This window comes from Leptidea sinapis, chromosome 6, assembly GCF_905404315.1.
Source record: "Leptidea sinapis chromosome 6, ilLepSina1.1, whole genome shotgun sequence".
Taxonomy (NCBI): Eukaryota; Metazoa; Arthropoda; class Insecta; order Lepidoptera; family Pieridae; genus Leptidea; species Leptidea sinapis.
In genome coordinates this window covers 15,626,504-15,651,306 of record NC_066270.1, presented here as the reverse complement: position 1 = coordinate 15,651,306, position 24,803 = coordinate 15,626,504, and the positions used below count along the sequence as shown (strand labels likewise).

The following is a 24,803-nucleotide window of genomic DNA, read 5'->3' as shown; positions in this document are numbered from 1 at the left end:
TCTGCATTGCAGCAATATCAATTGTCATTTGTCAACTGTCAAGTGTCAACGTTTTGAAAAATGGCATTGACAGTTTAATAAATTTTAATAATGGTGGCGTCTGGTTACTGGAATTTTTCAAGCTATTTACATGGCAACTCTTAAATTAGTTGATGTAAGTTGTAACCAATGGAAAATAAAAAAAAACTTTTAAGCCCTATTATTTGGGGAAAACAACAGCTGAGAGATGATTTCAGGTTGTGGCTGTGAGAGGGATAAACTATTTTCAAATGTCATGTTGTTGAATGCCGAGTTCGAGCGAGGTCTATTTTCGAACATTCCTTTATGGAATATCTGCTGAGTTAACATCTCTTTTGAGTTGGTATTTAATAAGTTAGGTTTAGTTTTTAGGTTTTTATTAAGATCATTCATATTGTTCCCACGAGTAGGGTCGCTCTAAGGGGTCGCTCCTGAGGTGACGCCCATTCTCAGGATAAGGCTATTTACTACGACGGGTCGCCTGGTACGTCGAGTTGGTCGCTAGGGGCTGACTCTCCTGTCAGTCATTCATCCTTTTAGCGCGCCCCGCACTGTAGGATTAGGGATTTTTTTATAGAGGTTTATCTTCCTCGCAGTCCAAACGGCGAAGTTTTAGACCCCCGTCTCTGGAAATATTTTCACAGGATTACGGTACTGATGCGACCCTTTCAGGCCGCACATTGGTTTTTCTGTCGGGGTTTTCTCCCTTAGCTAGATATTCAGTGTTAAGGCGCCGAATATTCGCCTTTGCCCCTCTTACTTTGCTATCAAGGCCACGAGGTAGATGGAGTGTGCAAAGCTCGTTGTAGGCCAGGACATTGCCCAGGGCATGGGACGACCCACAAGATTAGGGCCCACCGTCTCGCCGCGGCAGTATCTTGGCAGTGGCAAGGACGTGTAAGATAGGACTTTAAGGTGCGCGTCTGATAGCCTAACTTTGCACACTTAGGCGTACGCTATCGGCTCTGTCCCGGCATTTTATTGGTACAAACCTACTAGCATAAGTGTGTACCACCGAGACCATCACACCTATTTCCCCCCTTCCCAACAACATCACTCAGCAGATGTTATTGGACATATCGCGGGAGGATCGAGAAATCATAAGAGAAGAACTACAACGTACACTTCAATTTTATTCAGACAAAATCGTTGAATATGAAGATAAGATGAGATCATTTAAAGAAGACATAAAGAGGATGGATAATCAAAACAAATATCTCAAAAATACCATCAAAAACTTATCTTTGAAAAATGAAGAGATGAAGTAAAAATTTACCATTTAGAAAAAACATGAATAGCGAATTATATTGAAATATGCGGAAACAGTGAAGCAAACATTGAATATTTTACTGAGTTGGTGACATATTGCTAGATTATTAAGAATAAAACCTGCAGATATAATAAAAGCATACAGAAAAAAAGAACAAATCGGTTAATGCAAAGACGAGCAACGATTATAGTGAGCCAGCGCGAGTCCAGAAGCGCGCAGTCACCGACGCAGAACTAGGAGATCTACTTGAGGGAAGTACGTTCTCCGGCTATATTATGGAAGGCAAAGCTGAGCAACGGGACAAGAACTTGTGAAAATGTGTGTGGTGCAAGCAAGGTTTGGTCCGTAAAACTACTAAAAATTAAGAAAAAAAATACCCTGGCAATGACTCGTGCAGTCACGTTACATATAAATACTAATTGGCACCTTATTACTATGGGTATGTTCCGATATGCAGTGGCGGCCTTAGGGGGTGGCGAACGGGGCAATCGCCCGGGGCCTCGCTCTTGCAGGGGCCTCGCGCAACAACCCAAGCAAGTTAAAAAAAATGTTTTTTATTTTATTTTGATCCTTAATTACTTATTAAGGTTATAACATTACGGTAAATTCAAATACAATTAGATAACTATTCATTCATTCAACACATAAGTTAAGTATTCATTATATAGTAGGTACTTGATTATTGCGCCTGGAAAAACTTGATAATCGGTTTTTTAATTACATAGCACAGTCAGCTCGGGAGTCGCGACATAATGTTTTGCTCCTCTATCGCTCGGGGAATCTCTGTTTTTCATTTCGTCCGTCAACTCTTGTTTGCAGTATGTTACAGCATAATACCTTGACAAGGGGGTGCGTTCATACGAGTTACAAAATCGTTACTATATATATATATCCTATACCATACATATCTTTCAATTTTATTGAAAATACGTTCTTATAGTATTTAAAGTATTGAGTGCGCTGGTAAAGCGTAAGTTACAGTAAATGCAGTATTGAGTAAGCTGAAAAAATTTAAAAAAAACTCTGTGATACTAAAAAAAATTCTTGTAGCAAATTTGAGTCAGGTAGTCAAAAAGGTAACGAGCTATTAAAATAAAACAGGATAAAGAAAATCTTCGTGGAATATATAAATATATAAAAAGTGATGATCAAGAAATCCCTACAAGACATTTATTGAATGAAAGTGACTCTGATCGTGATCCAGCTGAAGACATAAAGCCGCCGTCATTATGTAAAAACAACGAGGATGATGATGAATTAACTCCATCAATGTCTCTTAGGTTACCGGCGCCGCCGTCAACGCTATCCAGTCAATAACACGAATCTGAGCCCAAGTCTATCCATGACTGCTGGAATGGAAAATCTGAATTCTCAAAATAACATCGAGAGAAATAGCTAAGGAAAATGATATTGACAGACAGTTTAAACAAGTCAGAAGACGACGTAAAAAAGGCATTGAAGGGAAAGATGAAGCTCATGAATTGAATGCGGAAGAAATTTTCAAAATTATATTATTTTTATATAATTGTCGTCAAAGTGCGCGTAACCTGCCACTTCCTATTCTTTCAATCGAAAATGACGTAGCTCATTCGTTAGATTATTGTGCTTTAATCAAAGATTGTAGTCTTACTAAAGCCGCAAACATCAATTTTAAAGGACAAAGGGCCTCGCAAAGAACTGCCGCCCTGAGCCTCGCAATAGGTAGGTAAAAGCGGCCCGCTTTTGCCGATGTGCACTGCGACCACTGTACAGTGTGACGTCAATTTAGTATACTGTGAATCCGTTCCTTTATAGCCAGTTAAACTGGTTACTATTTAAAACGGAACGCAATCCCGTATACTGTCAGTATAGCTGCATTTTTTGACTCAGCATTCAAATGAGTGTATTAAAGTTTTCTAGTTCATTAAAAAAACTGTTGTTGGAGTACTGTCAAATTAAAAATATTTTGGATTAAACTGTAGGTATTGTTTATAAAACGTTAGGAACTCGATTGGTTTTGACTGAAAACGTGATCAAAGTACTGCGAGTACCTTACCTCGAAAACGCCAGTGCTCACAGTAGAATATGGCGGCGATTTATGGCGTCATAAATTTGCCTAGGGTACTGCGGTAGTATACTGGTAGTCCATAACGGAACGAATTTTTCTACAGTGATAGCACTATGCAGTGCTCGCAGTGCATAAAAAAAAACTAAAATAGGAATGAAGAATATTGATAGTTTCTTATTAATTTTATGTTTCATAATTCTTTACCGGTTATTATGTATTGGTTTTTTAAATTTATACAGTCATTTATTACATATTTTTTGTACATACATTATTGAGACATGAGTTCTTTGCAGTAAAATATATTATTTAAAATTGTTTGATTCGACGTATAAAGGGATCAAATTATCAGAACCTACAGTACCTATTGAAGGGATAATAAATATCTGCAGTGGAAAGTTCTAGTTATAATAATATAATAATGTATATAAGTATATCTTGGTGTAAACGAGGGGTGATACGCTTCGCGAGATGAGTAACGGACGTATGCTTGAGTGGCTTGGATGTGTCACGAGAAGTTCAAAATTGTAGGTGGAGGACGCATGTCAGCCGCGCGACTGCTGACGTGAGTATTTTTTACTTTTTTTTATGAAAATAAGGGACGAGACGAGCAGGACGTTGATGGTAATTGATACGCCTTACCCATTAAAATGCAGTGCCGCTCAGGATTCTTGAAAAACCCAAAAATTCTGAGCGGCATTACAATTGCGCTCGTCACCTTGAGACATTAGATTTTAAGTAATGTAAAACACAGTAATGTTTACACATTACTGCTTCACGGCAGAAATAGGCGCCGTTGTGGTACCCATAATCTAGCCGGCTTCCTGTGCAAAGGAGCCTCCCGCTGGCTTTTCACTATATGTTTAGAATATTATGCTTGTTTCATAGTATATTTATAGCATCTTTAGTAATAAATATTATTCAGTATAATGAAATAACCTATTGTTCATACTTCTATGCTATGTAATTGTTATTTTTTCTATTTTAGACTCGATAATGGCACCAAAAACGGCGAATGGAATAATGGCTAAGTATTTCTTAAAAAAAGATTACAAACTTGCAAAGATAAGAAATCCTCTGACTTGCAGTTCCGACATAATATGATACCTAGTATATTAATAATACATATTCAATCTCAAAATCTACCGTAAGTAACTCTTTTTAATAGAAAGCTCATACAGGAATTTTTATCGTATAAATGTAACTTTACAGAATAATATTCTCTCAATCAAAATAAATAACTTGTTAATAAATTTTTGGGACTAGTATATGCTTTGATAAAGGCAACAAATTATAAAAGTTCTGTATTAAGATAAAATTATTTTTAGTTAACTAGATTAACATCTGTTACAATCGACCTAAGGCCATTTTCAATAACCTATCTATCCTTAGTTTAACTAACGAGAGGTGGGCAAATATATCCTTTTACGCTTACTTACATCTCAATAACCTATCGACAGATAGCATTTTCAACCGAAGTTGTCTATCTATCATTGAGAGCACGAGAGGATAAATAGTCTACTAGAGATAAGAAGTCAAAAGCTAATTGTTCATACTTGCATTTCAATAAATGTTTCAAATTACTCACCGATTGACGTTGCTAACTCTGGTAACGTCAGTCAACCTCGTTGGTTACGCGGTGGGCCACCAAATAATGATTCGAAAATAAATATTTAATACCTAGATAATGGAATATTTTAGCATTTATGATAGTGATATGAAATTATTTCAAAATATAATTTGAATTTGTTATTCTATAGTAGATTGTGAGGACAGAAATGACAGTGATACCTATAACACACCGATAGAGAAGGAATATAAGTCACGTGTGAATAATATGACTTATTGTCTACGAATTTGCATACAGATTTATACTGAGTAAAATTACTGTGAATCAGTCAACTTATTTGTTACAACCATATTTAAGCAATGATATTATAGTATTACTTTTAAATATCATTGTATTTAAGTGTAACTTCAATGTAGTAAATGTAGCAAGTGGTGACGTGGTTCTTGTGCTGCAATATCAAGAGACCAGTTAAATGCACTTTATTCATAGGATTTCGTTGATTGATTGTGCAAAAATTGTATGAGCGGTGCAAGACCTAAGCGACTATCGGCATATTGCCTGATACCGATGCAGGAGAGAATGACATGGAAGCTGCATCATCAAATGTGCAACAACAAGGCAACAACATCACTCAGCAGATGTTATTGGACATATCGCGGGAGGATCGAGAAATCATAAGAGAAGAACTACAACGTACACTTCAATTTTATTCAGACGAAATCGTTGAATATGAAGATAAGATGAGATCATTTGAAGAAGACATAAAGAGGATGGATAATCAAAACAATTATCTCAAAAATACCATCAAAAACTTATCTTTGAAAAATGAAGCGATGAAATAAAAATTTACCATTTAGACCAAACACGAATAGCGAATTATATTGATTTTTTTTTATATATAAATAATATATTGCAATCTGTCTAGGACGACATTCATCAATAGGTCATGAATTTATATATATCGGGCTTGTGCGCTACTCGTCCATTGACAAGTCCGCTTCATTAAAATCAATCTACAGTAGAAGATCCTGTGGGTTTTTCCTTTTAAACCTTCTTATTATGGTAACACTCAGGAGGTGCCTTGCAAGTACATTTGGTTGGTGCGAAATTCTTGTATTATAGGCTTTCATTTTGTCCGTTATTTCTTGCTTAACTGTTTTCATGTTAAGGTCATGATGCAATCTGTGGTTTGTGATATACCATGGTGCGTTAACTATCATTCTTTGCATCTTTGAAATGAAATGAAATGAAATTTTATTTGCAAGAAACATTGTACTTAAGATGTTAACAATATAATGGATAATCCAATATGTTTCGTCAATTGACATGCAAAATATGTTACAAAATTGTTTAAACACTACTCGTACTGTTATACCGAAACATGTCGGATTTCACAATGATATCAATAATATTTATAAAATGAAATTTTAATATATTATAATATGAGACATAAATAACTTAATAATTCATTTAGTACCTATTATAATATTAACAAATTCAATGTCATAAAAGTATATATTATTATCAAATAGACTAATTCATTTTGTATTGAAAAATTCATTTAAACTATAGAAGCACTTATTTGTTAACCACTGATGCAGTCTTCTTTAAAAAACTTTGGACGGTAAATCTTTCAATTTATTGGGCAATTTATTATATATTTTCATAGACATGCTGTAACAATTTCTACTAAAAGATGCAGTTCTACAGAAGGGCATTATGAGTTTATTTGGATACCTTGTGTTTAAAACCTTCTCGGCTTTTTTTTTGTATAGAAATCACACATATGTTTTTGAACAAATAGGCTTATCTCATAAATGTATAGGCATGACAGCGATAGAATTTTCAATTTTTTAAATAGCGGTCGACAAGAATCTAGGGGGCCGGCTCCACAAACCGCCCTGATACACTTCTTATGTCCAATAAATAAATGCCCTATGCTCACCGAGTTGCCCCATATGACCAATCCATATCTTAAAGCTGAAACCACGAATGCATGATATGCCATTAGCGCTGTCTTTTCACCTATTGTTTTTGATAAGCGTTTCAGGACAAATACATGTTGGTTAATTTTTTTGCTAATTTTGTTAACATGTGACTTGAAGGACAAGTTGCTGTCTAACGTAATACCAAGAAAATTGACAAGTTGTGCTTCTTTAATATTCTCATTATGATAATTAACAATAATATCTTTTCCTTTCCCATTCTTATTATAATACTGCATATACATTGTTTTTTTTATATTTACGGTCAGGTTATTTTCAGTAAGCCATTCAATTGTGTCCTTTATTGTTTTGTTAATTAATTAATTTCTATATCATATGTCAATTAATTGTTACATTTAATTACAATAGAGATGTCATCAGCAAAAAGAGTACAGTTATAAGTAGTAATGCTAGGTAAGTCGTTTATGTAGATTATGAATAGAAGTGGACCCAATATACTTCCTTGTGGTACACCTTTTGTTTTAAGTCTAAGTTCTGATCGATAAGGTATTACTTCTTGTTTAATATTTAATTTAGCAATTTCAACGTATTGAGTGCGATTTGAAAGATAACTTTTAAGCCAGTCATTTGCTAGACCTCGAATACCATATTGAGCGCATTTATCTAATAGTTTTTCATAACAAACATTGTCAAAAGCTTTGCTCATATCAAAAAATACTGATGTTACTGGAATTTTTGTGTCCATGCATTCCGATATTTCTTTTATTAGCGAAAAACACGCAAAATTTGTTGATTTTCCTTTTTGGAAACCATTTTGTTCCTCCAAAATGATATTATGTTTTGTTAATCGCTTGTGCAGTATCTTTTCAAATATTTTTGAGATAACAGGAATGAGTGTGATTGGTCGATAGTTGTTAACATCCTTTTTATCTCCCGCTTTGAGTAAAGGTTTTGACTTTTTTAAATTTGATGGGAACTTACCTTCTTCAAAAGAATGATTTATTAAGTAGGCTAGGACTGGAGCTAGTTCCTTTGCACATTCCTTTATTACCTTTGTTGCGATTTCATCAGTTGGCATTAAGAAAATATTTGAATTGTTATGTTTTAATTTATATGCAGGTTTTTTATTTTTTACATTTTGACTTTGACTTTGTATGACTGTATTTATAAAATAAACTTTGACTGAAACCTTTGCAGGATCTCAATGTTTGAGTTTCCCGCCGTGCCCCACAGCTGCAATCCATAAGACCATATGGTTTTGATGATGCATTTATAGAGAAGCAGCTTATTTGTCAGTGATAACTGTGACTTTTTGTTTAACATCCAGTACATTTTCCGAACCTGTTGTCCCATTGCCAGTCGTTTGGTGAAGATATGCTTTCTCCATGTGAGTCTCTTGTCAAGGTACATTTCTAAGTATTTTGCCTCATCGGCTTGTGGGATCTGAACTCCATTTAATGTTACTGGTGGGCAGGTGTTATGCCGAGTACTGAAAGTTACTTGGACAGATTTTGATTCGTTTGCCTTTATACGCCAATCCTTGAGCCAATTTGCGATCCTATCAAGACTATTTTGGAGCATTTGGGTGGCTTTTTCCGGAAGCTCATGCGATGACAGTACTGCCGTATCGTCGGCAAAGGTGCCCGTTATAGTTACCTCAGAAGTAGGAAGGTCCGCAGTATAGAGAAGATATAGCGTGGGTCCCATTACACTGCCCTGCGGTACACCTGCATGTATTTCGTATAATGGCGTAACATCTTCACCTTGCTTCACGAAGAAGTGTCTGTTTCTTAAGTATGATCTTATGAACTGATAGAATTCTATTGGAATAGATTTTTTAATTTTGTATAGGAGTCCTTCGTGCCACACTCGGTCAAAGGCCTGAGATATATTCAAAAATGCAGCTGTACAGTATTGCTTGCGTTCAAAGGCGATATTAATATGGTTAACAAGCCTGTGGATTTGTTCTATTGTACTATGTTTTTGTCAGAAGCCGAACTGATGATCAGGAATTATATTTCTTTCTTTGATGATTGGCATTAGTCTACTTAGGAATAGAATTCCCATTACTTTTGACAATATTGGCAATAAGCTGATAGGTCTGTAGGATTTAACATCTTCTGGAGATTTACCAGCTTTGAGGACCATTATTATTTGGGCTACTTTCCATTGTCTCGGCACCGCTAATCTTCTCAGTATAGAATTGTAAACGAACGTCAAGAATAGTACACCTTCGTCTGGCAATTCCCTCATGGCTCTCGCAGTTATCAGATCATATCCAGGTGCCTTATTTTGATCTAGCTTTCTGATTGCTTGTTTTACTTCCTGTTTCGAAAAGCCATTTATTGGGGGATCTAACTGATATGTTTCTTTTAGAAATTTAGATACTGATACAGTCTGAGTAGATCCGTGATCAGGGTTGGGTTGAAGTACATTCTTCAGATAATCAGTGAAGACCTGTGCTTTATCGGAGTGTTTAATTGCCCAACTTTTATCTGCTTTGCGTATGGGGGGTTGGGATACTATTGGACGCTTGAGTTTTTTTGTGGCCTTCCAGAGCGAGTAGTCAGTTGCGGCACTGTGGTCTAAATTTTTTAGAAATGCTTGCCCATTCTGATTTCGGTCATCACTTAACACTTGTTTCAGCTGAGATATCAGTGAATTTAGCTTAGTTTTGTCTGCGGGATATCGTGTTTTCTGCCACAGTTTACGTGCTTTTCGTTTCTGGGCAATCAGTTCCCTGATATTGATATGATATCTCTGTGCAATACATAGTGTATTTGTGGTTTCAGGTGTAGCAAGCCAAGCAGATTGTTGGATGCAATTGTTAAAGTACTCAACAGATTCTTCTATATCTTGATCAGTCTTAAGAGGTAATTTCAAGTTTAAAGATACTGCTACTGTCTCTCGGAAGCAACTCCAATCTGTTTTTGTATTATGCAGCTGGCATGGGTTTACAGTTAACACTATTTTTCTCTTTAGCAATATTTGAACGGGTGAGAGATCAGATGAAAGTTCAGTGATTGATTTACAAGCAAAGTTTGTGCTGGCCCTTCACAATTAGAAAATCAATCAGATCTGGTGATTTTCTTACGTCTGTGGGCCAATAGGTTGGTTCGCCGGATGAGATACAACTAAGCTTTAAGTTTTCAACAGCCCTGAGTAACTGTCTTCCCTTCGGTGTTATTGTACGTGAGCCCCAGTAAGTATGCTTAGCGTTATAGTCACCACCAGCCAAGAATCGAGGTCCCAAAGAGGTTAGGAATTTCTCATAGTCGTCCTGCTTTATGTTATGTTTAGGCGGATTGTATACTGCTGATACTGTCAATGGTCCTGCCCAGTCGTCAACGACAATATATTTTGTTGCTTGAATTTAGCTTTTGCAATAGCTAGTAGTCTCATGGTGGCTTATATTATTTTATATCAGTATAGCGCTTCCGCCATGTGCAGTACCATCAGGGTGCATTGTATGATAAAATTTATAAGAATGTATATTAAAATAACTCTTGTTAGTGAAGTGAGTCTCTGCTATTAGAAGTATGTCAACTTGATGCAATTCTAAAAATGTTTTCACCTCGAGGGTGTGTTGGGACAGCCCATTGGCATTCCAGATGACAATTTTTATGGAGTCGAAATTGTCAATCTTGTCGTGAGTGTTATTAGGAGGTTTGTCATCGTAGTAAGTTGTTGCATCATTTGCTTCATCATTATAAGTAGCTCACGAGTGTCATTTGTGCTAGAGTTTGTTTCTGGGATATTATCTTGTTTGTCAATTACCTTCGAATTTCTTCTGCCTTTCGTATAGAGTCAGATCTTAATAGGTGACGTTTTTTTGCTATCCCTGGCGAACCAGGTAATTTAACTTTTTGTAGATCTCTGTATACTTGGCAGCCCTTATAGTTAGCTGGGTGATTCCCGTCGCATGAGACACATTTAACTTGATCAGATCTAGTCTTTCGCGGGCATTCTATCGACAAATGATCTCCTGCGCATTTTATACACTTAGGATTTCTATCACAATAAGCCTTTGTATGCCCATACTGTTGGCATTTAGCACATTGTGGTATTTCACGCTTAGGTCGGGGAGGTTCGAAGGTTATTTTACAATTTATGAGACTCTTGACTTGATATATGCTTTTATTATTATCATTTGGTTTTAATTCAACAATGAACATTGGTAGTGCTTTTTTTTTGTCTATGTTTAATATTCCAAATGTTAACGCTTTCATGACCTAATTCTAATAATGCTTGTTTTATTTCGGTTAAATCGGTGTATGTAAGTTTTTAAGAATCACTTTAAAGTTTCTTTCTTGTTTAGGCTTGTAAGTATAAAATTCAGTATCTTTTATTTCAAGTTGTTTGACTACTTCTCTATATGCTTCTGATGTTTGTGTTTGGATTTCGACTTGTTCGTTCTTAAAGACCTTGAGTTCATAGTTGTCAGGGATGTGCTAATTTTGTAGGCTGATGTGTGGTTGTATATGCTCAACTTTATCAACGAAGATAGGGGGAGGCTTTATGGGCTTTTCTCTTTGCGCGTGGCTTGATTCTTCAGTTTCGTCGTCTTTCAGTTGCGCAAAACTGTTTGATGTAGATATTGGCTGTGCATGGGACAGCCAGTAATTATTTAGTTTTCTTTGTTTCGATGGTCCTTTGGTACCATCTGGGCTGGACCGTAACCGTTTCTTCCCCGTTACTTCTTTCCAGTTCGTATTGCTTCTGTTCTCTGTGTCCTGTGATATTTTATTTATGCATTGTTGAGGTCTAGAGAGAGGAATTTCGCTAATTGAGTTCGAGCGAGGTCTATTTTCGAACATTCCTTTATGGAATATCTGCTGAGTTAACATCTCTGTTGAGTTGGTATTTAATAAGTTAGGTTTAGTTTTTAGGTTTTTATTAAGATCATTCATATTGTTCCCACGAGTAGGGTCGCTCTAAGGGGTCGCTCCTGAGGTGACGCCCATTCTCAGGATAAGGCTATTTACTACGACGGGTCGCCTGGTACGTCGAGTTGGTCGCTAGGGGCTGACTCTCCTGTCAGTCATTCATCCTTTTAGCGCGCCCCGCACTGTAGGATTAGGGATTTTTTTATAGAGGTTTATCTTCCTCGCAGTCCAAACGGCGAAGTTTTAGACCCCCGTCTCTGGAAATATTTTCACAGGATTACGGTACTGATGCGACCCTTTCAGGCCGCACATTGGTTTTTCTGTCGGGGTTTTCTCCCTTAGCTAGATATTCAGTTTTAAGGCGCCGAATATTCGCCTTTGCCCCTCTTACTTTGCTATCAAGGCCACGAGGTAGATGGAGTGTGCAAAGCTCGTTGTAGGCCAGGACATTGCCCAGGGCATGGGACGACCCACAAGATTAGGGCCCACCGTCTCGCCGCGGCAGTAGCTTGGCAGTGGCAAGCACGTGTAAGATAGGACTTTAAGGTGCGCGTCTGATAGCCTAACTTTGCACACTTAGGCGTACGCTATCGGCTCTGTCTCGGCATTTTATTGGTACAAACCTACTAGCATAAGTGTGTACCACCGAGACCATCACACCTATTTCCCCCCTTCCCAACAACATCACTCAGCAGATGTTATTGGACATATCGCGGGAGGATCGAGAAATCATAAGAGAAGAACTACAACGTACACTTCAATTTTATTCAGACAAAATCGTTGAATATGAAGATAAGATGAGATCATTTGAAGAAGACATAAAGAGGATGGATAATCAAAACAAATATCTCAAAAATACCATCAAAAACTTATCTTTGAAAAATGAAGAGATGAAGTAAAAATTTACCATTTAGAAAAAACATGAATAGCGAATTATATTGAAATATGCGGAAAGAGTGAAGCAGACATTGAAAATTTTACTGAGTTGGTGACTACATATTGCTAGATTATTAAGCATAAAACCTGCAGACATAATAAAAGCATACAGAAAAAAAGAACAAATCGGTTAATGCAAAGACGAGCAACGATTATAGTGAGCCAGCGCGAGTCCAGAAGCGCGCAGTTACCGACGCAGAGCTAGGAGATCTACTTGAGGGAAGTACGTTCTCCGGCTATATTATGGGAGGCAAAGCTGAGCAACGGGACAAGAACTTGTGAAAATGTGTGTGGTGCAGGCAAGGTATGGTCCGTAAAACTACTAAAAATTAAGAAAAAAAATACCCTGGCAATGACTCGTGCAGTCACGTTACATATAAGTACTAATTGGCACCTTATTACTATGGGTATGTTCCGATATGCAGTGGCGGCCTTAGGGGGTGGCGAACGGGGCAATCGCCCGGGGCCTCGCTCTTGCAGGGGCCTCGCGCAACAACCCAAGCAAGTTAAAAAAAATGTTTTTATTTTATTTTGATCCTTAATTACTTATTAAGGTTATAACATTACGGTAAATTCAAATACAATTAGATAACTATTCATTCATTCAACACATAAGTTAAGTATTCATTATATAGTAGGTACTTGATTATTGCGCCTGGAAAAACTTGATAATCGGTTTTTTAATTACATAGCACAGTCAGCTCGGGAGTCGCGACATAATGTTTTGCTCCTCTATCGCTCGGGGAATCTCTGTTTTTCATTTCGTCCGTCAACTCTTGTTTGCAGTATGTTACAGCGCCGCCGTCAACGCTATCCAGTCAATAACACGAATCTGAGCCCAAGTCTATCCATGACTGCTGGAATGGAAAATCTGAATTCTCAAAATAACATCGAGAGAAATAGCTAAGGAAAATGATATTGACAGACAGTTTAAACAAGTCAGAAGACGACGTAAAAAAGGCATTGAAGGGAAAGATGAAGCTCATGAATTGAATGCGGAAGAAATTTTCAAAATTATATTATTTTTATATAATTGTCGTCAAAGTGCGCGTAACCTGCCACTTCCTATTCTTTCAATCGAAAATGACGTAGCTCATTCGTTAGATTATTGTGCTTTAATCAAAGATTGTAGTCTTACTAAAGCCGCAAACATCAATTTTAAAGGACAAAGGGCCTCGCAAAGAACTGCCGCCCTGAGCCTCGCAATAGGTAGGTAAAAGCGGCCCGCTTTTGCCGATGTGCACTGCGACCACTGTACAGTGTGACGTCAATTTAGTATACTGTGAATCCGTTCCTTTATAGCCAGTTAAACTGGTTACTATTTAAAACGGAACGCAATCCCGTATACTGTCAGTATAGCTGCATTTTTTGACTCAGCATTCAAATGAGTGTATTAAAGTTTTCTAGTTCATTAAAAAAACTGTTGTTGGAGTACTGTCAAATTAAAAATATTTTGGATTAAACTGTAGGTATTGTTTATAAAACGTTAGGCACTCGATTGGTTTTGACTGAAAACGTGATCAAAGTACTGCGAGTACCTTACCTCGAAAACGCCAGTGCTCACAGTAGAATATGGTGGCGATTTATGGCGTCATAAATTTCCCTAGGGTACTGCAGTAGTATACTGGTAGTCCATAACGGAACGAATTTTTCTACAGTGATAGCACTATGCAGTGCTCGCAGTGCATAAAAAAAAACTAAAATAGGAATGAAGAATATTGATAGTTTCTTATTAATTTTATGTTTCATAATTCTTTACCGGTTATTATGTATTGGTTTTTTAAATTTATACAGTCATTTATTACATATTTTTTGTACATACATTATTGAGACATGAGTTCTTTGCAGTAAAATATATTATTTAAAATTGTTTGATTCGACGTATAAAGGGATCATATTATCAGAACCTACAGTACCTATTGAAGGGATAATAAATATCTACAGTGAAAAAACAATATTTTAAGACTGCTACACAGCAGAGGTGAGCATTAAAATAAAAGCTAAAAATAAAAAAACATTTAAAGAAATACCGTCGAATAATGATTCGTTCTATAAATACGTACCAGCGCTGGTTCTTGGGAATGGTCTATTATTACGGGCAGGATTATTGTCGTCTCTATTAGCATGGCAATGTGATGGTTAACCGATACAGGCTGTCCTCATCAAAATCACTGTCCCATGAAGATTACCACATGGAAGCTGAGAAGGACAAGTTCAGCTAGTACTTTAACTTGGCTAACGACCGACGAGACGTTGACTCGACCATCACAGCCCGGATATAGCTTACGGCGTTCTTATAGCGAAGAGCCTCGATCAATATATAAAAAAGGTCTCGCTAAGCGGTTGGCTCAAAGATCAAATACAGATGCCTCTGCCTGCCACCCTGCCACCAATAGCTTGGCCCTTGTGCATGACTCCGCTGCCGGCGGCACTACAAGTTTATGATATTTTGTTTTTGTATCCATCTAATAATATAATACATAGTTTTTGTACATATTTTAAAAACTTAGATTTATGAAAGAAAATAAGTACATGTGAATAGAAATAACAAATAAAACACAATATATTTCCTTATCATTATTAAAGTTCTGACTGTAGTATATTTTAATAGGGTAAGTGATTTTATGAAATTATAATGTTATGTTAATTCATTTACATTTCAAATCGTCTGTGACATTATGATATCGATTTAATTCCGTGACCCCTCACGCCTACTTTTAGTCATTATATTAATATGACAACACCTTAGGTGTTGTAGTTCTTCTTCTAAGGACTTGCTTCCCGTGCCACTAAATAAATTAAAAAAAAATGTAGTTCTTCTGTCGAAACTATTGCTATCTAAAAGAGGCACTTATATAGTGTCAATATTCTAAGGCTAGACTCCAGAGCCAAACTTTATGTACATACTACATTAAATTGTCAATAATTTGAAATAGAGCCAATATAAATACATTTTATTTTTTAAGGCAAATATATCTTTTCATTAAATTAAATGTCCTGTATATTATTTACATCCGCCAATCGTATTTTTTTGTTAGGAACGATAATGAGTAACGCTGAAATCTGTGTGTGATGATGTCCGTTCGGAACTATTTATCAGCTCGTGAAAAATCTGAATTGACTTCGTTTGTTGATTATTTACCACTTCGAAAACAACACAAAAATACGCGTCCGTCGCAGTTGCCCGTATTATCAGCAAACCCTGACAGTATTCATAACAGGAATTTAGTATATCCTATCGATCATCACTACCTAGGAAATAAATTTGAACGATCCAGTTCTCCTCTTTCAGATTTCTTCTCTGAAAGTGAAATCGGTAAGTTAATCCCGAGATTAATTAAAGCAAATGAAATAAATTTGCTGCCTTTGTGTTTAACATGTTGCTATATGCTTTTTAACAGCAAAGTTTCTTATAGAAATTATCTCTATTATTTTCGTAAAATGATGTTTATGTGGAATCAGTATAAACTATTATGCTCTTCTACCCAGGATATACCTAATCATATTAAAAGTTATTTGACACTGAAATTAATTATATTTTTTTTATATAGTATGGCTTTAAATTTTGCCTCATTGTTTATATTGCTATTGCTGGTCACTTTGTTTATATTGCTGTGTTTGCCCTTCAACTATTTTACTTTACACTATATAAATGGTTTTTTTATTAATCTTGTGTTGTCAGTAAATTAATACTTTTGGTATATCATTTTTGAGCAATAAAGTACAGTATTATTTCTTAATAGTATTCTGCTTATGACATAAGAATAAAAGAAATAATCATATTCTTATTGGAAGTAATAATAAAAGTAAATCTTGTGTGGTGTCAATTGAGTTCCTATTAAGCTTATATAAAATCTATATAAATTACACAGTTTGGTTTGATTTGGATTGATAAAGATTGTCATAAAAATTTTCTTTCAGGGACACCAGATTTTCTTAGCGAAGAAAGTGATAGTAGCGCAGGATCAGAGTTGAGAAGAAATACTGCAGAAGCAACTAGGATATTAGCTGAAGAATGGGAGCGGATTGAGAGAACTCTTTACAAGGAAGAGGGAGAGAAATGCACTCGGCCACAGATGATTGAAGAATGTAAACAATGGCAGGAGTTACATCTACATCTAAGGCATGAATTTTACCTAAAAAATAAAAGCTATACCTATGATAGGTGTACTATTTGAAATTCGTTTATTCTCAATTTTGGATTTGAAATGCACAGACTCGATTTATAGCCTTGATGGAGCTATTGTATAAGGCTCTGAAGTTGCAGCAGTTTTTTGTCAATCACATAATTATTCTAGATTAGGTTAAAACTTCGTAGTGTAGATAGGGTACGTAGGGTAGACTGTGCTGTACTATATTAATATTCTAAATTCGTAAAATACTCATTATAATGATTTTCTTATTGTGAGTTGCTTGTTGAACTTTGAAACGCCTCATGTGTTTGATAGGGTTGTTTGATATTTAAAATTGCTTATTCTGATTCTATTATTTCTATTCACACACACAACTTTAAAATGAACATTATTATAATGTTTTGTAATGACTATAATATTATATTATAAAAGTATTTATATTTTAGGGTAGTTGGAAAAGGCTTACCAGGACCTGAGAAACAATTGTATTTCAGACAGATTTCGAATGAAGAAGTAATAGCATTAAATTATAATAATTACGAACAGTACAGTGAAAGTGAGGAAAGACTGTCACAAAGTAGTGCAGATGTCACACCAACAAATTCCCCTAGAACATCTTCGTCAGGTGACTATGAGCCTACATTATGTCGAGAAAAATTTTCACATAAAATGAACACAGACGAAATATCTGACAGATTTAGTTCACTATTACACATCTCATCGCTTCAGATAAGGAGTCCATTACCGAGGAGAAAACAGAATCAATCTGTACTTAGATCAGAAGTTGCTTCATCACGGTGGATGAGGTCATCTAGACCAGAATCTTCTATAAATTTAGGAAGGAACAGTGCAAAATCATATATTTCTTTTGATACCAGAAACCTTAATATCAACTCAACAGAGTGCAATACACTAAGAAAAGGAGTGTTTACAGCCAGAAATAGTGAGCCTCCAAACCACCAAATGTATGCAACAGATATACACAATGGAATGTTTGCTCGCACTAATCTCAGAAAGATCTCCTTGCCTCCACTGATGTTAGAAGAAGAGAAGAGAATATTAGTTAGTTCAGCAAAAAAGCAGAAACAGAGGAAACTGAACAGCAGACTGTACCAAGCAAATCCAAAGAAATGAATTTGAATATTAGTATCATAAATAATATTTATTTTTACTATATATGTTTTTCTTATTTCACCACCATATACAGAGCTTCTGATAAAGGCTATGCATTTACTCATATATCATTTCATTGTCTGCTTTATGTTCTCCTAGTAACAATAAAACATTTCTTTCTATCTGTTAAAGGCAAATTTTCCGATGTACACTTTTTTTGGTGAACTCTCTTTTAGCTATATCTTGTCATAAAAAAGTGTATTCCAACAGCTTAGAAGAATGGTTAATTTATAATCTCAAAAAGTCAGCCATCTACACACACTTGGCAAAAGTGTACAATTTAAATGTGAAAAAAGCTTTTGAGATACAAGGACAAACAACCATAATATGGGTAACCTGATGATACTTTAGTGATCATCACTGAAAGCTCTCATGCTACAAATGGTCGCATGGCCGGCCTTCTATGTGGGCTTATATTTGTGCCAGTGCGATGCTGTAATTGCTACCTGAGCAGGTCAAGAAAAACCTCTACATACTACTCTGCGCAATTCTCTCTGGTTGTCCTGGTCAACGCCATCCCGCAAACGAAGATGTTACTTGCGACAGTTCTGCCAGGATTGCCTTTACCGTACTTTACATGTCCCATCCAATGCACTCTCAACTCCTATGGTCTTCACGACATCGGGTTCGTCACACAGGTGGCAAAGAACTAAAGAATTATACAGGTGTCCCAAAGTTATGGGACTTAAGTTATTACATTTAAGTCGGTTCGATTCCCAGACGAGGCAAGTAATTTTTAGAAAATCTTTGAATGCAGAATTACTAACTTTTAAAAAAAAAGTCTTCTTTCAGTAAATTATCCTATCTACTATATTTAAGGTACTTCCCCTTCATGTCCCATAACTTTGGGACATCATCCTGTATAGAGTAGAGACATTGGCGACATTAAATAAACACTCGGGTAGAGCTACTTAACCGTAATTATAAAAAAGCGTAATTTAAAAAAAATCAAAAATATAAATACGTAATTCACCTAAATAAATAAATTTTTTATAAATTCTTAACATCATTTCGCAATATCCTATAAGTAATCTAGATACCGTGAGCTGTCGTAGTCGTCAGAAGTCTGAATAGATAGATGGAAGAAGAAGGTGAATAAAGCCCACGTAAGGATAGTAAAAATTTTGTTTTTTAAATGTGTAATTTTTTTGATTAAATGTTTTACTTTAATTTAAAAAAAATATTATTACCGTTACGTAGCGTAGACGTGTGTTCATTTAATCTCGACATTGTTGCGCCACGCTGTATATAGGTATAAGTGTTTGAATAATAAAATAAACAAGTCAAATACAAATACAGAATTTATTTGATATTTACATTATTTGCAATTTATTAACAATCAACATCAACAATAATATAATTTATTTTCGTGGTGTGATACATTTCGAACAGTTCCTATTGCCGGCGCTGTGCTGTCGTTTTGCATTTGTTGTTATTCTAAAATTTTGTGTATAAATAAAGTAGTAGGTAATATCAAATATATCAAATGTCGATTTGCATCAATAACAGGACCAATAATTAGTGAAGTGTAAATAAAAAACAAAAAGGTTAAAGATTAAATTATCATCAATAAATGTTATCGATGCTTCTGGACTCTTACGTCATGACAAATAAAATTGGCATATAGTTAATTAGTTATACCTGAGAATAATCGAATATGCAAAATGTTTACAAATAGAGATTTTGCATAAGATTGGTTTATTCGGACGTGATATAGGTAATTATGTATGGTTTCCCGCGTTTATTTGCATGGCTGCTTGACATTCGGAAAACTTCAGAATGATCATTGAATTGATTATTTTTTTTTTTAGAGGAACGGGTCATTGTATTGACAGTGTTGAGTGTTACCAGCAATATAGTCAACATTTTACATATTCTTGGTTTATTTTCAGGTATAATTTCACGGCAAGTTTTGTAACGCCGTTAAGGTTAAGGTTTTCCGTTAGTTTTTATTTTTGAAGATCGTTTAATATAAAGTTCGGATTTCAGGAAACTGAAGGTTGAACGGTAGGTATGTATTATTTTTTGATAATATAATCTAAATATGTATTAACCTATAATTAGTAGGCAATGGTTGTGAAAGCCTCAATACTCGTAGGTACTTTTATAGATTTGACGTCACATAGATGTCTTTCTATCATAGATAACAGTTAATCAGCCATTTCAACATGACGGTGTCATGCCTAAAGTTAAATTATTTTTACAATATGGTAATTGAATGGGCATTTAAAAGTTTAATCATCTCCTGTAATATATTTATAATGTTTTGAACTCAATTAGTGGTATGTTACTATCGGAAATGAATACAGAGTTATCTAGTCCGGTTATTGATACCTTTTATTTTCATCACTCCCTATTTTTTTATTATTCTTAAATTAATTTCATGACATAGATGAAGAAAATAAAATTGTAACGGTGAAATACATGGGGCGTACTTTTCACTTTGGCAAAAGTAACGTAATATAATGTTAAGGATTAGTTTTCTCTTTAACATAGAGTAGGAAAGATTCTCGAAGCTTCGAACGATTTCGGCCCATTACAATGTTGTTTGAGTAGTGATAATTAAAGCAAAAATGTTACCTAGGTAATTCCTTAATTGATTTATTTAATTTTTTAGTTCCTATTAAATATGGCAGTCTAAGACGTATTCAATTTTAATACGAATTCGGGTATTGCTTTGGCACTGGTACTTCAAATTAATAAGCTGGTTCTCATGCATTGACATTGCTATGATTCCTAATTCAGATAATTTATACGTCTCAATGACTGTGACAGCTGTAATTTGTAAACACGTCGAAAAAAGTACTGGCTAACTGTTTAGCCTTTATTTTCAGCAAACGCACGGTCACTAAAGTGACTAACGTATCGCAAGTGTAAGATGTAGCTGCTGTCATGCACACTGAAGTAATAAACTTGGCCTGTTGTTATGCGTTGCCTAACAGCAAGAGGCTCTATCAAGACGTATCAATTATCTAAAATTCCTAATTAAAAAGCTACATTACACCAAGTTTTAATTATTTATTAAAAATCTGACTTTGACTTCTTATATAAGCAGATAGTTGCTCCACAAATTTGTTAGATCAAGCAACATCAATGAACGCAATCCCTATTTATAGTGTATAATAAGACTTTATCTATTTAACTCTTACTATCTAAAATTCATAAGAGATTTAAATATAAGCTTAATAATTAGACACCGACAGTCTAAATTACGTATGGACGCCTTAAAAGTGCGACAAACCAGTGCCAAGTGAAACTTAAAGAGTTCTACATCTATCACGAGTTTGCTCTTGCCGAGACCAAACAGCTGTCAAATATTGACACGAAGTGAATAATTATGCAGCGCACCTGGCGGCAGCTATGCGAAGTTAATTCTTCATGTTAATATTTTACGTTAGTAAGTCTGTGGGAGCAAGTCTTGATAGACGCACCGACCTCGCGAGTATTCGACCTCGAAATTAGTGACTATTAAATAATTTATATAATAAAACGTATAATTTATTTACCTCACAGCCATCATTATATTGAATCTACATTAATTAGAGAAGACTACGCGTGTAACATTAGGTACAATAAGATGGCTTTAGCTTACAAAAATGAGTGAACATCGCAGAGCGATAAAGATTTTTAAATACGCTATAATAAGTATATATAGTACATAAAAATTCAATCTGTTCTAAAAACGTTAACAACCTCAAGCTATTAGCAATAGTCAACAATGTTCGTTATTCTACCATTTTATGCACATAGAACATAAAACTACCTAAATAGAGGCTTAGGCGTGTAACAACAAGTTAATGACTAGGAGCAAGTTTTTACATTAGTGATTCAATAGAAATGACGTTATTTTCAAATCAATTTGACTTGTTTGTTAAATATTGTTTATAAATGATAATATAGGTATATCAACAATAACGAAGATTCGAAGCGTTATGCGTCACCTTATAATATGTTGCCACTGTCCCAAAACACTTCTGTTTTTGTTGTTAACCTCTTTATTGATTATGTAAATTTTTTGAATGATTATATTATAAATAAATAACAACATAGAACAGCCATTACGTTCTTGACAAAAATATGATTATGTCAATATTTTGAGCAAGTGGGATTTGAAATATTGACTTAATACTTATTTATTTAAGATGAAATGATAGAACGATTATACATCTGGCCTTAACTTGTCGAGAGTACAATGTACCTAACTATTCATCAATGCGCTATTCAAGAACGAATAAAAAGGGGCAATGGTGCGACCGAATGGCGTAGTAGCATGAATGATTCAGGCTCCAATTGATTAAACGCTAAACATTAAACGTGCAACATTAGACATTGCTTTATTATAATATCAACCATATCGCTCAAATACACCACAACGACAGATACCAAGCAACACACACAGAACAATGGGCTATATTCTCTCTCTTTAAGGCGATTATACAAATTTTAACTCTATTAAATTGCACACCGACCCATTTCACTAAAATTTAAATTGCGATATATATATGTAATGCTGTATAAAAATATTAAAGGAAATCGTCATTTAATATTACATAACATTAATCAGGGAATTATTCCAACATACCTGTTAGTGTATTTTACATTTATACATTGAGACGAACGAATAATTCTTACTTAGAAGCTAACTTGTACCGTAGAAGCCTAATTCACAACAAACTACACGCGACAGATTTTAATTATTACTTTAAAGCAGTTGTTACGGTCTATTTTAATGCAGAGGAAAAACCTTATAGTAAATTTAATATACAACTTTACGTATTACCTATAATTTACAGCATTCTAAGTTTATTATTCATTAAGCATTCAGATACCTAAGTTTAATTTGGCGTCTGTGGGCTTGCAGTAAGCATTCCGGAGTTTCCGAGACCACCAGACTAGATTTTTTTATTTTTCCGAATAAAAATCCATTAGGTACGTACAAAACGGAAACATTGACAATTACTCAAGTCAAATTTCAGCCAAGGCTTGGTACCGATTTTAAAGAACATTGGCCATTTTCCCATGCATGATTTATTTTGCGCGTCCACTTATGAAATATAGAGAGACTGTCTCGATTTGATGTAGGAAATAATATTCAGTATCAATTTTGTACTTAAAAAGCCAAGTTTTTCAATACAGGTTAGGATTATTAGGAGATTAGGATAGGTAGATTAAAACATGTATTTTGATCTACATGTATAAAATTATAATCAAAATAATGGAAGAAAATGCAAAATTACTCAAGAAATACTAAAGTCGTACAACAAGAAAAGAACAATGCAATAAACTGTAAAATATTTGTACTAGGTACCTACACCATACAGCCAAGCTCTTACTTTTGATTAAACATCATTTTTTGTCGCCTTGTTTAAATGTAATTTTAACATTTTAGAGACCAAAAAATAACAATTTTTTTGAAGTAGGTAATATGTCATAACATGACGCTCTTAGTTACAATTTGGCTAAGCTCCTTAAACAGTAATGGTAAAAACCGGTTTGTATTGTGTTACCGGTTTATTATTTCGTAGTGTAAAAGTTTAATTATTATTATATTCACGCTTATCAACCGTTTAATTATGTAAGACTATTCTATACAAGCCGAGCAGTTACCAAAATGTTTGGGTTAAATGTACAATAAAAAATAATAAAGAGTTTTCTAACTAAGAATATTAGGCGCAACGCGCGGTGTGCCACCAATGCCATTTTAGCGATTAAGTTAATTTTTCTAGTCTATTGATTTTTGGTTTCCAAGCCTTGGTATCTAAAGTCGTTGAACATAATTTTGCGACAACATTAGAACCTTTAAACTATTATTTTTTAGAAAATCTGATTTGGTTTTTATAAGTATTTGAAATTTTATGTTTTATCCGTTAATAAATAAAACTTATAGCAAGTACATACTTCAACTAATTTTCTTATTATATAATTTCGTACCATACATATCTACACATTAATATCTTTGTTTCTTACCTTATTAAATATACTTTTATTATGTAAGTAGGTAATCCAATTTATTAAATCATAAAAATTTCAAAGAATCGACATAAGTGATTCTTAATAATTGGCTGTATATTGGGATATTTAGGTGGGTATGGCAATCTTATAGCATTTTTTTTATTTTGAAATAAAATACTTATGCAGGTAAGGCCTCCAATTTTCAATCAGCATATTCATACTACAGACATAAAAAGCGAAGTACTATGAACATGGATTTACATCCTACCACAGATGAAAATTGAGTAACAACAGCTCAATGTACATTCATGATTGAATTTTGAATAATGGAGACGGGTAGTAGGAAGGTAAGATCAGTTTTATTTTCATGGTAATTCCAAAGAAGTAATGAAAAACTTAAAGGTTTAATATCCTATCTAACGTGCACAACCATCTCAAATTTATACATTATAATTTTATATATCTATTGAATATAAACTATACTAATAATGATATACGTGTACCTAAGTGTAATGATGTTACATGAATTTATACACAAAAATATGTGTTATGAATAGGTTTTATATCTTATAACATTATATTCACAATTGCTTTTTATTTTACGTTGTTTTATGTAAACCGTAACCACAATTATTATAAATACTTGTTCACAGTTAAAGAACAACGGAAAACGAAAGCCAACGAAAGGACTATCTCACTCGCTTTCGGTGGCCCTCCCACTGTCCCTCTCTCTCCTTCGTAAGCTTTCTTACGTCGAATCGTCATATTATTATGTGGACTCGGTATAACAGTGGTTTATGACCTCATAGAACCCCTTGAGGCTCGAACTTTTGTACTTATTCTCACATTTTATAGACATTTTGTCACATAATTAC

At 34.7% G+C, this 24,803-nt stretch overlaps 1 protein-coding gene across 1 annotated transcript; it reads left to right on the top strand.

Moving 5' to 3' along the window:
- The first annotated feature begins 15,544 nt into the window (after nt 1–15,544).
- On the top strand, nt 15,545–17,979 carry LOC126964832 (uncharacterized). Its single transcript, XM_050808143.1, has 3 exons — nt 15,545–15,986; nt 16,592–16,793; nt 17,250–17,979. Exons 1-3 carry the CDS (start codon nt 15,743–15,745, stop codon nt 17,935–17,937), a joined length of 1,134 nt encoding a protein of 377 aa, XP_050664100.1. The 5' UTR covers nt 15,545–15,742; the 3' UTR covers nt 17,938–17,979.
- Nucleotides 17,980–24,803: the final 6,824 nt, after the last annotated feature.

What these genes read in the sequence shown, in the direction of transcription:
- LOC126964832 (XM_050808143.1), top strand. Translation starts at nt 15,743, where the DNA reads ATGATGTCCGTTCGGAACTATTTATCAGCTCGTGAAAAATCTGAATTG. An exon ending in CTTCTCTGAAAGTGAAATCG is followed by an intron (nt 15,987 to 16,591) that starts GTAAGTTAATCC and finishes ATTTTCTTTCAG; the next exon opens with GGACACCAGATTTTCTTAGC. An exon ending in GAGTTACATCTACATCTAAG is followed by an intron (nt 16,794 to 17,249) that starts GCATGAATTTTA and finishes TTTATATTTTAG; the next exon opens with GGTAGTTGGAAAAGGCTTAC.